Source organism: Adiantum capillus-veneris, chromosome 6, assembly GCF_014529385.1.
Source record: "Adiantum capillus-veneris isolate H3 chromosome 6, ASM1452938v2, whole genome shotgun sequence".
In the NCBI taxonomy this organism is placed as follows: Eukaryota; Viridiplantae; Streptophyta; class Polypodiopsida; order Polypodiales; family Pteridaceae; genus Adiantum; species Adiantum capillus-veneris.
In genome coordinates this window covers 85,479,134-85,493,269 of record NC_140936.1, presented here as the reverse complement: position 1 = coordinate 85,493,269, position 14,136 = coordinate 85,479,134, and the positions used below count along the sequence as shown (strand labels likewise).

Below are 14,136 nucleotides of genomic sequence, written 5' to 3'. Positions count from 1 at the left end.
GTCAAACAACTAAATAGAAAGAGAGACAAAAACCACACAAGACACAAAGCGACGGAGTTCCACTCCTAGACGGCAATGGCCCCAAACAATGACGCCCCTTTGGGTATTTAGCAGTGCCGTGGTCAATTATAGGGCAAGGAAGGACATCTTGAAGAATGAGAAGGGCAAAGAGATTGTATTTGATGTAAAACTGAGTCTGTCCCACTTGATGAAATCCAGTCTTTTTGTTTATTCGATTTTCTTGAAAGAATTGAATGATGATTAAAGGTCGAATATGTCAGACATCGAAAAAAGAACGACAAGATTTTCTACAAGCTCAGGCTAACTGTTTCTCTGAGGGCTTACCACGCAAGTTGCCTCCTTCACGTCCTGAAGATCACACGATTGATTTGATTCCCAATAGTACATCACCGAACCATCATCGAACCAGTCACCTTATAGAGTTAGCCGAGCCCAAAATGAAGAAATAATGAACCAAAACAGATTCCCCTGTCACAAACTGCTGACGTGTCAAGTCACTGAAGAACAGAGCCAACCTGCAGATCCCAGCTCAAAGGCCTAAACCCTAAGTGAAGAAGCTGAAGCAGCAAAAGAAGTTTTACCGACTTACAAAGTCTTGCCGAGTGGCCGCTCCTAATGATGAATAATTTGGTCCGATTGGAGTATCTCTTACGTTTCCTCAACCTCAGGGGGTTCTTCAGCAACAAACCGACTCGGCGATGGTGATGCTTGTAGATAGTGTCTTGAAGTGCTTAACCGACACCTAAGGTCACCGCCTCATAAGGGGGGGTGGGTGACCACAAGGGAGCCAACCCTACAACCACATCCTATCCTACTCCCTGACATTACGAAAATGATGAGCTCTTAAACATGTCCATGGTGGTAGGTTGTTCTCACCATAAGTTTTAATACATAATAGCTTAGTTACCTCACAACGCCATAGCCATGAGCCTCTTACAAACACTTCAGTGAGGTTTATGTAACCAAAGTGAAACAAAAACGAAGCACCAGGAATAGATTTCATCCATAGATAATGTTGGAAAGATAATGCTCTGATTTACGACCAAAATATACACTTATATATAACTTCATGAGGTCAGGAAAAATCTGAACTTACAAACTAGAAGAGGGCTTAAAACACTTTGCACAAACCTCTAGCTATGGCATCCCCTACTGGAATGTAATGAAATGTATGTAACTGATTTGACATAATAGCCAACTATGACGTTGAGCTCCTGTCCAATGAAAGTTTATCTTGGCCCATTCAGCCAAAATAGACTTTCAGCCATGTTCATGTGCAGTCAACATGACAAAAGGGTAAACATATGCAGTTAACATCTCTCTCTTCCTCTGAGTAGTAAACAAGGATTAGTGGCGGAGAAGAAAAGGGAAAACAACATTTCCCCATCGAATATGAGACTTGTTATAAGCTTGATCTGTCAGCAATTGAGACACTTCAACAGAAAAAGCGAAAGAGTCTACAGAATTCCGACTACACAAAATGTCACAAGAGCTACCCCTCACTCATTCTTATTCAAAGATCTTAGCACTTGCTTTCACTATCTGGGCGGAAAAAAGGCACGATGAGAGCAGGGATTCTCACCTTCAGTAGATTGAGCGTATCATCAGCCATCCTGCCTTTGCTGGGAAGCGCAAGTCGAACCACCAGTCGCTCAGACATCTCCACCGGCAAGGCTGCATTTTCACCTGCTTAGTCTGCATTCGTGAGAATTCGCTGAAGAAATTCAAAGAGGAAATTAAGAGAGAACGCAAGAAGACACGTGGCCGATTTCAGAAACCTGTGTTAGAGGCGTGAGGATGGGCAATGGTGGAGGTAGTGGAGCATCGCAAGACAGGGAAGAATCGCCCACGATCGCCAGAAGGCGAATTAACAAGGAAGGTCTTGCGCAGGCTTTGGGAGAAAGGAAAGAATCCGGGGATTTCCTTAAGGTCGGATATGGCGTTTGCATTCTGCTGCAAAGACATTCCAGCAAAGTGCTTCACTTGCAGTAATGAAAGCAGTCTTAGTAGTATGCAGCTAAGTAGTCTTAGTTGATTCAAAATAGAAGAATCATGCTTCCTATTATACCACCTTGACCCCCGAGTGCCCACCCGTATTATACAACTATACAGAGTCAATGTCACATTGCCCTTTGTCGTTATAGCTTATCCTAATTAGGAATCTTTTCCACGTTTTGTTTTTGAGTGGTTTTTTACTTCGTTAACGTAGTAGGTATTTCGCAATCCTTGGTCTGTCATTAGCTCACGTGGCTTTTTTTATAAATTGCTGCCTTCAAAAGCTCAGCGCTAAAAAGCTCTAAAAAAAACTACGTCGTCAAAAGCCCAGTACTGAAGCTCTTGGAGTGCATTGATTGTTGGATACGCGCGTAACAGAGCAGGGCCGGAAAGCTCTCAACTGTTTTCAGTGGATGCAGAGCGAGGGCCTCTCTCTAGATGCAATCACATAAGCGTGCATCTTCAAGGCACACTACACGCTGTTGTGGGCTTAAAAATTCACTCCAATATTGGTAGTAAGGGGCTGTTGAAAAAAACTGCCATGATTGGCAATGCCTTGGCCGATATCTATGTGGAATGTCGTCTTTTGGAACGTACAGATTGCACGATATGCCCAACAACAGCCGGGCCGGCAAGCTCTGGGCTGTTTTCAGCAGGTGCAAAGCGAGGGCCTTTCTCTAATCGCTATCACCTATGTGTGCATCTTGCAGGCATGTGGCTCTATGCAAATTGATCTAAAAAAGAGTGCTTGGCAATGCCTCGATCGATATATATGCCAAATGTGGAATAGAAAGCTCTCGGCTGTTTTCATCGGATCCAAAGCGAGGGCCTCTCTCCAAATGCAATCACATACCGTTCATCTACAAGGCATGTGTCTATACGCAAGATGCTCATATGGGCTTAAAAATTCACTATGATGTTCTTGGTCATGGGTTGCTGCACAAAACCGTTGTACCTGGCAATGCCTTCGTTTTGATATGTATGCCATGTTACCATATACATGTGGTAGTGATGTGTGTGAACACACTAGGACCGCCGGGGCATTTTTTCCCTCTTTAGGAGGTTTTTTCCCTCGAGCATTGTATATACGCCCATCACTCTAGGGCTATCTATCTTTCCATTGCACACTAAGTAACACACTCTCTATTGTGTGCCTTGAGCTTCCTTTGTCTTCTCCAAGCTGTGTGCGTTTCTCTGCAACCCTAATTCCAACAATTGGTATCAGAGCAGGTCACGTCCTCCCGGGCTTAGTCGCCATCTGCTCCAGCACACGCCTGCTCACTTTCTTCGATTTCAGTGAGCTTTGGCGAGCGTTCGCAGGTCGACAAATATTTTGGGAGAACTCGAAGAGCATGGTCTGCTCAGAATTTTGATTTGGGCTCATTTCGGCCTCCGTTTCCACTACAGTCAGTACTGCACAGGCTATTTCGTCATTTTGTGCAGAATTTTTGTCAGTGCCGTTTTCTGCATAACAGGTGCCTTATAGTCTTCTACGGTTTGTGCTATATAGCACAAGTTGTTTCCGCTCCGTTTCTCCTATTTCCGGGCAATTTTCACATCAGGTGCAGCATTTACCATGGCTGACAACAACAACACAGATGTGTTCAAGATGTTTGCTGCTGAGGACAGGTTGGATGGGGACAACTACCCTATGTGGGCTTATATGATGCAACATGTTCTTGTGGGATCAAAGGGTGTCTGGAACATTGTACAGGGCATTGATGTACGTCCTGGTTCTGAGGATGTAGGCGATGTTGAGCATGTTGCAGGTCTTGCTACAAGGATTGCAACTGTTAGAGTTGTTTTGCCTACGGCAGAACAAGCTCGTTGGGATGTTAAGGATGCGCAGGCTCATGCATTGATTGCGTTGTCTGTGAAGCGCACCATTGTTCCTCACATCCGTTCAGCAAAATCTGCAAAACAGGCTTGGGATATTTTAGCAGGTCTTTATGCAAGCCGCAATGAGGCTAAAATTGCTTTGCTGTGTAAAGAGCTGGAGTCGAAGATTATGCATGAGGAAGATGATATGGATACTTTCCTTGCTAGTGTCAAGGATATCAATGAGCAGCTTATTTCTGCAGGTGAAGTCATTTCAAACAGTTCCCTTGTGCAGACTGTTCTTGATGCCTTACCAGATTCCTACCAGACTTTTGCTAGTACTTGGAGACTGATGACCCAAGGAAATCCTGAAGTTGTCAAGTTTGATGCATTATGCACATTGCTGTTGCAAGAGTCACTTTCTAGAAAAAACAGGACTAGGCAGCGCAGTTGAACATGCCTTTATTGCTTCTCAAAGAAAGGGTGGTAACAGTAATGCAGCCACTTCTTATGGTTCTGCTACGAGTGGAAAAAATATTGTTCCTAATGCTTCTGCTAGCAGTCCTTCGTCTGGCAATTCTGGTGATAAGGGCAAAAAGAAGATGCGTTGCCATTATTGTAAAGCCAATGATCACTTGATCAAGTCGTGTCCTAAGTTGAAGGCCAAAGAGGCTAAGAAGAAAGAGGGTGGTTCCACTGCAAATGCTGGTTCCACTACAAATGCAGCCATTGTTGAGTCTTATGTGAAAGGAGACTGTGTTGCTGATGTTGATGCAGAATGGGCTTTTAGCGCAGAGTGCACTTACAATCCTGCTGTCCATGATGCATGCTTGTCAGTTGCTGCAGATTCACATGTGTGGTATTTCGACAGTGGTGCTACAAAGCACACTACCTCACATCGTGAATTGTTTACCTCTCTCGAGTCTGTCCCTCATGGGAATTCAGTCACTTGTGCCAACAACGCCTCTTATCCAGTTCATGGAGTTGGAAAGATTGTGCTCACTGCTGCTAATGGCAGTTCCTTCACACTTGTTGATGCACTTTATGTACCTGGGATCAAGAAGAATCTCTTGTCTGTATCCGCACTTGCTAGACTTGGACTTGTAGTCAAATTTGTGGATGACATATGTACAGTTCATGATCTCAGTTTTGGTGATGAAATTGTTGCATCTGGGCTTTTGTGCGGTGGGCTGTATAAGCTCACTTTGTATGACAAGTGTGGACAAAATTTTGCAAATGTTGTTGCAGATTCAAGGGCTATTTCAAATGCAAAACTTTGGCATGCACGTTTTGGTCATCTGAATTTTTCCAGTTTGCTGCGTTTGCAAAAATTTGATATGGTTGCTTATTTGCCGCCTCTTGAAGCACCTGTCAAACATGTTTGTGAAGGCTGTATTTTGGGTAAGATGCAGCGTTCTAAATTTCCAAAGGATGGTTCAGTTCGGGCCACATGCAGGTTGCAACTTGTGCATAGTGATGTTTGTGGGCCCATGCAAACTCCGTCCTTGGGCAATTACCTGTACTTCGTGACATTGATGATTACTCCAGGCATGCATGGGTATTTCCGCTTAAAGCGAAGTCCGAAGCTTTTATGTGCTTCAAACAATTTCTGGCTATGGCTGAAAATGTCTCGAAATGTACTATGGGCACCCTCCGTTCAGATCGAGGTGGGGAGTATATGTCTCATGAATTTAATGCATTTCTAGCTAGTTGTGGGATAAAACACCAATGTACAGTGCCTTATACACCTCAGCAAAATGGTGTTGCTGAGAGGAAAAACAGGTCACTGACGGAAATGGCACGATGTATGGTCAAAAGTCAAGCTTTGCTGCATTCTTTTTGGCTTGAGGCCATTATGTGTGCCACTTATGTACTTAACGGGTGTCCTACGAAAGCTTTGCAGTCTATTACTCCATATGAAGCATGGCATGATAGAAAGCCTTCTATTGAGCACATGCGTGTTTTTGGCTGTTTGGCATATGCTTTGGTGCCACAAGTGCAGCGCAGAAAATTGGATGATAAGGTTGTCAAATGTATTTTTGTTGGTTATAGTGCTGAAAGCAAAGGTTACAGGTTGTATCATCCGCAAACAAAACGTATTCTGGTCTCACGGGACGTAGTGTTTGTGGAAGATTCTGTTCAGCCCTTGCTGTCATGTACTAGAGACAGTAATGTAAGCTCATAGGACATTTATGACACTTTGTTGCCTCTTTTCAGTGGTGGAAATACGAATGTAAGTTCCAATGAGGCAAATGTACAGCCTATGGGGGTTTCTTAAAATGTTTTAGATCAGCCTATTACTGATGCAGATGTATATGATGTATTTGATGAGGAAAGGGCTGAAAATGAGCAGGCTAGAGGTATGCCAAAATGGCTGGTGCACACTTTGCGTGACAGTAAATTGGATGCACCTTTGTATAGTCGTACTCCTTCAGGCTCTCGCCATGAATTTTATGCATCAGATTGTTATGCTTTGGCTGTGTCTAGTTTACATGATGTTGAGGAGCCTCTGTCTTTTGATGAAGCACAGAATTCAGAAAATTGGATGGCTGCCATGCAATCTGAATATGATGCACTTATAGAAAATGACACATGGACTTTATGTGATTTGCCTCCTGGGAAAAAGGCCATTGGTACGAAGTGGGTTTACAAGTTGAAATGCAAGCCGGATGGTGAGATTGATCGCCATAAGGCTCAACTTGTTGCAAAGGGTTATGCACAGCAAAAAGGCATAGATTATGAAGAAACTTTTTCTCCCACTCATCGTATGACTACTGTGCGTTTTCTATGTGCATTGGCAGCTCATTTTGGTTGGGATGTACATCAATCAGACATTGTTACTGCTTTCTTGAATGGTGACATATTTGAGGAAGTTTATGCAACGCAGCCTCGCGGTTTTGTCATAAAAGGACAAGAGGACAAAGTGTGCAAATGTAACAAGGCTTTGTATGGGTTGAAGCAATCTCCTCGTGCTTGGTATGAGAAAGCTGACACTCATTTGGTCAAACAAGACTTTCGTAACAGTCCAACAAAAATCACATTGTATGTAAAGCGTGAGGGTGATGTATTTCTCATCGTGGTTCTTTATGTTGATGATTTGATGATCACTGGAGCAAATGAGAGACATATTGCTGAATTTAAGGCTGATTTGAATGCTACTTTCAAGATGAAAGATTTGGGGTTGTTGCATCATTACTTGGGTATACAGTTTAAGCAGTGTGATGGTGGTATTGCCTTGTGTCAGAAAAGTTACATAGAGACATTGCTATGTAAGTTTGGACTTGAGGATTGCAAACCAATTGCCACTCCCATGGAAACAGATTTGAAGTTGAGTCTACATGACGCTGGTGATCCTGTTGATGTCACTCTTTACCAAACTGTTGTTGGCTGCCTCATTTATGTATGCAACACGAGGCCTATTTAGTTTGCTGTCTCACAAGTCAGCAGATTTATGCATAGCCCAGGGTCTAAGCATTGGCAGGCTGTCAAGAGTATTTTCCGCTATCTTAGTGGCACTTTACATCTTGGTTTGTTTTATCCCAAGGGGGGATCATTGCCGCCAGACTTACATGCTTTTTCGGACTCAAATTGGGCTGGTTGTTTTGACACGCGAGTGTCCACAAGTGGTTTTTGTTTCATGCTTGGCAGTTCATGTATATCATGGTTGAACAAGAAGCAACCTACTGTGGCCACTTCGAGTTGTGAGGCTGAGTACAGGGCAGTCTTCACAGCTACGGTTGAGTGTGTATGGCTCAGACGCCTTATGGCTGATTTGGGTGTTGGACAGGACACTGCCAACACTATCTACACTGACAGTCAGAGCGCATTGGCAGTTGCGAGGAACCCAGTTTTTCATGCTCGCACAAAGCACATTGAGGTGCATTACCACTATGTCAGGGAGAGGCTCTCAGCAGGAGAGATCAGCTTGGCTTATGTGCCAACACAGGACAACCTTGCAGATCTTTTCACAAAGGCATTGTCTCGTGAGAAGCTTGAAGCTTTCCGCAAAGCTTTGGGCTTACTCCCCTTTGTGGACTGATCCTGTCCTCAGGGCATGGCACTTCCCTTTACTCATGTGCCAGCTCTCGTTCACCGCATCACTCTAGGGGGGATTTGTTACCATATACATGTGGTAGTGATGTGTGTGAACACACTAGGACCGCCGGGGCATTTTTTCTCTCTTTAGGAGGTTTTTCCCCCCGAGCATTGTATATACGCCCATCACTCTAGGGCTATCTATCTTTCCATTGCACACTAAGTAACACACTCTCTATTGTGTGCCTTGAGCTTCCTTTGTCTTCTCCAAGCTGTGTGCGTTTCTCTGCAACCTAATTCCAACATGCCAAATGTGGTGCTCTTGTGCGGAATGTTGTCTTTTGAAATGCATTGATTGCAAGATATGCCCGACAACGGCCGGGCCAGGAAGCTATGGGCTGTTTTCAACATTTGCGAAGCGAGGACCTTTTCCAGATGCTATCACCTACATGCGCATCTTGCAAGCATGTGGCTCTATGCAAGAGGCTCTCTAAAAGAGATGGCGTGTTTGGCATTGCCTTTGTTGACACGTACGCCAAATGTGGGACACTTTCAGTATGGTTTTTTCATAAAATTGTTGTGCTTGGCAATGGCTTGGTCGATTGTTAGTAAGGGGTTGTTGCAAGCAATTGCCATGCTTGGCAATGCCTTGGTCGATATGTATGCCAGATGTGGTGCTCCTGTGCGGGATGTCGTCTTTTGGAACGCACTGATTGCAGGGTATGCCCAACAATGGCCGGGCCAACAAGGTCTGGGCTTTTTTTAGCACATGCAAAGCGAGGGCCTTTCTCCAACCTTTCTCCATATGCTATCACCTACGTGTGCTTTTTTTAGCACACACAAAGCGAGGGCCTTTCTCCAACCTTTCTCTAGACGCTATCACCTACGTGTGCATCTTGCAGGCATGTGTCTATGCAAATTGCTCTCGAAAAGAGATGGCGTTCTAGGCACTGTCTTGGTCGATATGCATGTCAAATGTGGGACACTTTAGCAAGGACTGTTCCAAGAAATTGTCATTCTTAGCAATGCCTTGGTCAATATGTATGCTGAATGTGGTGCACTTCAGAAAGCACAAAACCTGCCCGAGGAGCTTCATATCCCTGATGCCGTCTCTTGGAGTGCATTGATTGCAAGATACGCAAAACAAGAGCACGAACAGAAAGCTCTCGGATGTTTCTAGCGGATCTGAACCGAGGACCTCTTTCCATATGCAATCACATACGCGTGCATCTTAAAGGCATATGTATGTACACAAGATGCCGATGTGGGTCTCTCTCAGTATGGTATCACCTACGTGTCCACATTGCAGGCATGTGTCTCTATGCAAGAGGCTCATACGGGCACAAAAAAATCAGCTTTTTATTGCTGTTCAGAGGCTCTTGAAAAAAGATGTCGCGCTTGGCACAATCTTGGTCGATAAGTATGGCACGTGTGTTGCGCTTCAGAAAAGTCACGGTTTCTCGCCCGTCGAAGTCCTTGGAGTTCTTTTATATCCAGCTAGCAAGGGCAGGTGATGAAGCTCGAAAAGCTCTAGGCTGTTTTCATCTTTCTATCTGCAGTGTGGACTCCTTGAATGCACTCAATGTGGGATGTGCGCAAGAAGAGCAAGGCCAATGAGCGATACAGGAAAGAAGTGCTTGTCTTTCCTGGGACTATGTGTACGTCACATATGGTGATCTTCAGAACGCACGAAAAGCGCTCGAGGAGCTTCCTATGCGGAACGTCGCCTCTTCAAACACATTGATTGTGGGATGTGCCGCACATCAGCGGTGCAAGGAAGCTCTTGACTATTTTCAGCTGATGAGAAGCGACCATCTCTCCACATGAAGTGAGCGCATCTTTATGGATGCAGCATCTTGAAGGCATGTCATAATTTGCGACAAGCAGAAATGGGCAAAAGCCCTCCACTATTTTGAACAAATGTAGGATACACGCGACGAGAGCATGGCCAGAAAGATTTCGGCTTTTTTCAGCAGATGCAAAACGAGGGCCTCTCTCTAGATGCAATCACATATGTTGCTATGGGATGTCGTCTTTTGGAACGCACTGATTGCAAGATATACCCGACAAGGGTTGGGCATGGAAGCTCTGGCTCTAAGGCATGTGGCACTGCCTTGATGTCCAGAATGCCATCTCTACCAGGAAGCTCTTGCTGGCTGTTTTCATAATGCAAAGCAACGACATTTCTCCTGATGTAATCACTTATGCTTGCATCTTGAAAGCATGTGGCACTACATAGAAGCAATGATCATGTATGCGAGATGTGGTTGTTGGAATTAGGGTTGCAGAGAAACACACACAGCTTGGAGAAGACGAAGGAAGCTCAAGGGACACAATAGAGAGTGTGTTACTTAGTGTGCAATGGAAAGATAGATAGCCCTAGAGTGATGGGCGTATATACAATGCTCGGGGGGAAAAACCTCCTAAAGAGGGAAAAAATGCCCCGACGGTCCTAGTGTGTTCACACACATCACTACCACATGTATATGGTAACAAATCCCCCCTAGAGTGATGCGGTGAACGAGAGCTGGCACATGAGTAAAGGGAAGTGCCATGCCCTAAGGACAGGATCAGTCCACAAAGGGGAGTAAGCCCAAAGCTTTGCGGAAAGCTTCAAGCTTCTCACGAGACAATGCCTTTGTGAAAAGATCTACAAGGTTGTCTTGTGTTGGCACATAAGCCAAGCTGATCTCTCCTGCTGAGAGCCTCTCCCTGACATAGTGGTAATGCACCTCAATGTGCTTTGTGCGAGAATGAAAAACTGGGTTCCTCGCAACTACCAATGCGCTCTGACTGTCAGTGTAGATAGTGTTGGCAGTGTCCTGTCCAACACCCAAATCAGCCATAAGGCGTCTGAGCCATACACACTCAACCGTAGCTGTGAAGACTGCCCTGTACTCAGCCTCACAACTCGAAGTGGCCACAGTAGGTTGCTTCTTGTTCAACCATGATATACATGAACTGCCAAGCATGAAACAAAAACCACTTGTGGACACTCGCGTGTCAAAACAACCAGCCCAATCTGAGTCCGAAAAAGCATGTAAGTCTGGCGGCAATGATCCCCCCTTGGGATAAAACAAGCCAAGATGTAAGGTACCACTAAGGTAGCCGAAAATCCTCTTGACAGCCTGCCAATGCTTAGACCCTGGGCTATGCATAAATCTGCTGACTTGTGAGACAGCAAACTAAATAGGCCTCGTGTTGCATACATAAATGAGGCAGCCAACAATAGTTTGGTAAAGAGTGACATCAACAGGATCACCAGCGTCATGTAGACTCAACTTCAAATCTGTTTCCATGGGAGTGGCAATTGGTTTGCAATCCTCAAGTCCAAACTTACATAGCAATGTCTCTATGTAACTTTTCTGACACAAGGCAATACCACCATCACACTGCTTAAACTGTATACCCAAATAATGATGCAACAGCCCCAAATCTTTCATCTTGAAAGTAGCATTCAAATCAGCCTTAAATTCAGTAATATGTCTCTCATTTGGTCCAGTGATCATCAAATCATCAACATAAAGAACCACGATGAGAAGTACATCACCATCACGCTTTACATACAATGTGCTTTCTGTTGGACTGTTACGAAAACCTTGTTTGACCAAATGAGTGTCAGCTTTCTCATACCAAGCACGAGGAGATTGCTTCAACCCATACAAAGACTTGTTACATTTGCACACTTTGTCCTCTTGTCCTTTTATGACAAAACCGCGAGGCTGCGTTACATAAACTTCCTCAAATATGTCACCATTCAAGAAAGCAGTAACAATGTCTGATTGATGTACATCCCAACCAAAATGAGCTGCCAATGCACATAGAAAACGCAAAGTAGTCATACGACAAGTGGGAGCAAAATTCTCTTCATAATCTATGCCTTTTTGCTTTGCATAACCCTTTGCAACAAGTCGAGCCTTATGGCGATCGATCTCACCATCTGGCTTGCGTTTCAACTTGTAAACCCACTTCGTACCAATGGCCTTTTTTCCAGGAGGCAAATCACATAAAGTCCATGTGTCATTTTCTATAAGTGCATCATATTCTGATTGCATGGCAGCCATCCAATTTTCTGAATTCTATGCTTCATCAAAAGACAGAGGCTCCTCAACATCATGTAAGCTAGACACAGCCAAAGCATAACAATCGGATGCATAAGACGCATGGCGAGAGCCTGAACGAGTACAACTAGACAAAGGTGCATCCAATTTACTGTCACGCAAAGTGTGCACCAGCCATTTTGGCATACCTCTAGCCTGCTCATTTTCAGCCCTTTCCTCTTCAAGTACATCATGTACATCTGCATCAGTAATAGGCTGATCTAAAACATTTTCAGAAACCCCCATAGGCTGTACATTTGCCTCATTGGAACTTACATTCGTATTTCCACCACTGAAAAGAGGCAACAAAGTGTCATAAATGTCATGTGAGCTTACATTACTGTCTCTAGTACATGACAACAAGGGCTGAACATAATCTTCCACAAACACTACATCCCGAGAAACGAGAATACGTTTTGTTTGCGGATGATACAACCTGTAACCTTTGCTTTCAGCACTATAACCAACAAAAATACATTTGACAGCCTTATCATCCAATTTTTTGCGCTGCACTTGTGGCACCAAAGCATATGCCAAACAGCCAAAAACACGCATGTGCTCAATAGAAGGCTTTCTATTATGCCATGCTTCATATGGAGTAATAGACTGCAAAGCTTTCGTAGGACACCTGTTAAGTACATAAGTGGCACACATGATGGCCTCAAGCCAAAAAGAATGTGGCAAAGCTTGAATTTTGACCATACATCGTGCCATTTCCGTCAGTGACCTATTTTTCCTCTCAGCAACACCATTTTGCTAAGGTGTATAAGGCACTGTACATTGGTGTTTTATCCCACGACTAGCCAAAAATGCATTAAATTCATGAGACATATACTCCCCCCCTCGATTGGAACGGAGGGTGCCCATAGAACATTTCGAGACATTTTCAGCCATAGCTAGAAATTGTTTGAAGCACATAAAAACTTCGGACTTCGCTTTAAGCGGAAATACCCATGCATGCCTGGAGTAATCATCAATGAAAGTCACGAAGTACAGGTAATTGCCCAAGGACGGAGTTTGCATGGGCCCACAAACATCACTATGCACAAGCTGCAACCTGCATGTGGCCCTAACTGAACCATCCTTTGGAAACTTAGAACGCTGCATTTTACCCAGAATACATCCTTCACAAACATGTTTGACAGGTGCTTCAAGAGGTGGCAAAGAAGCAACCATATCAGATTTTTGCAAACGCAACAAACTGGCAAAATTTAGATGACCAAAACGTGCATGCCAAAGTTTTGCATCTAGAATAGCCCTTGAATTTGCAACAGCATTTGCAAAATTTTGTCCACACTTGTCATACAAAGTGAGCTTATACAGCCCACGGCACAAAAGCCCAGATGCAACAATTTCATCACCGAAACTGAGATCATGAAATGTACATCTATCATCCACAAATTTGAATACAAGTCCAAGTCTAGCAAGTGCGGATACAGACAAGAGATTCTTCTTGATCCCAGGTACATAAAGTGCATCAACAAGTGTGAAGGAACTGCCATTAGCAGCAGTGAGCACAATCTTTCCAACTCCCTGAACGGGATAAGAGGCGTTGTTGGCACAAGTGACTGAATTCCCATGAGGGACAGACTCGAGAGAGGTAAACAATTCACGATGTGAGGTAATGTGCTTTGTAGCACCACTGTCGAAATACCACACATGTGAATCTGCAGCAACTGACAAGCATGCATCATGGACAGCAGGATTATAAGTGCACTCTGCGCTAAAAGCCCATTCTGCATCAACATCAGCAACACAGTCTCCTTTCACATAAGACTCAACAATGGCTGCATTTGTAGTGGAACCAGCATTTGCAGTGGAACCACCCTCTTTCTTCTTAGCCTCTTTGGCCTTCAACTTAGGACACGACTTGATCAAGTGATCATTGGCTTTACAATAATGGCAACGCATCTTCTTTTTGCCCTTATCACCAGAATTGCCAGACGAAGGACTGCTAGCAGAAGCATTAGGAACAATATTTTTTCCACTCGTAGCAGAACCATAAGAAGTGGCTGCATTACTGTTACCACCCTTTCTTTGAGAAGCAATAAAGGCATGTTCAACTGCGCTGCCTAGTCCTGTTTTTTCTAGAAAGTGACTCTTGCAACAGCAATGTGCATAATGCATCAAACTTGACAACTTCAGGATTTCCTTGGGTCATCAGTCT

General features: G+C 44.2%; 1 protein-coding gene across 2 annotated transcripts in view; it reads right to left on the bottom strand.

The window, feature by feature from the left end:
* The window catches only part of LOC147455821 (ATP phosphoribosyltransferase 1, chloroplastic-like), a 53,263-nt gene extending 51,193 nt beyond the window's left edge, over positions 1 to 2,070 (bottom strand). Inside the window, exons 1-2 of one of the 2 annotated variants that reach the window (XM_086514467.1) lie at positions 1,800 to 2,070; positions 1,604 to 1,707 (exon numbers count right to left, since the gene is read on the bottom strand). In XM_086514467.1, coding sequence (XP_086370593.1) covers positions 1,604 to 1,707; positions 1,800 to 1,986 — 291 coding nt within the window. In that variant the 5' untranslated portion in view covers positions 1,987 to 2,070. The remainder of the gene's footprint in view (positions 1 to 1,603; positions 1,708 to 1,799) is intronic. The other variant, XM_086514468.1, reaches the window with a different exon arrangement.
* Positions 2,071 to 14,136: the final 12,066 nt, after the last annotated feature.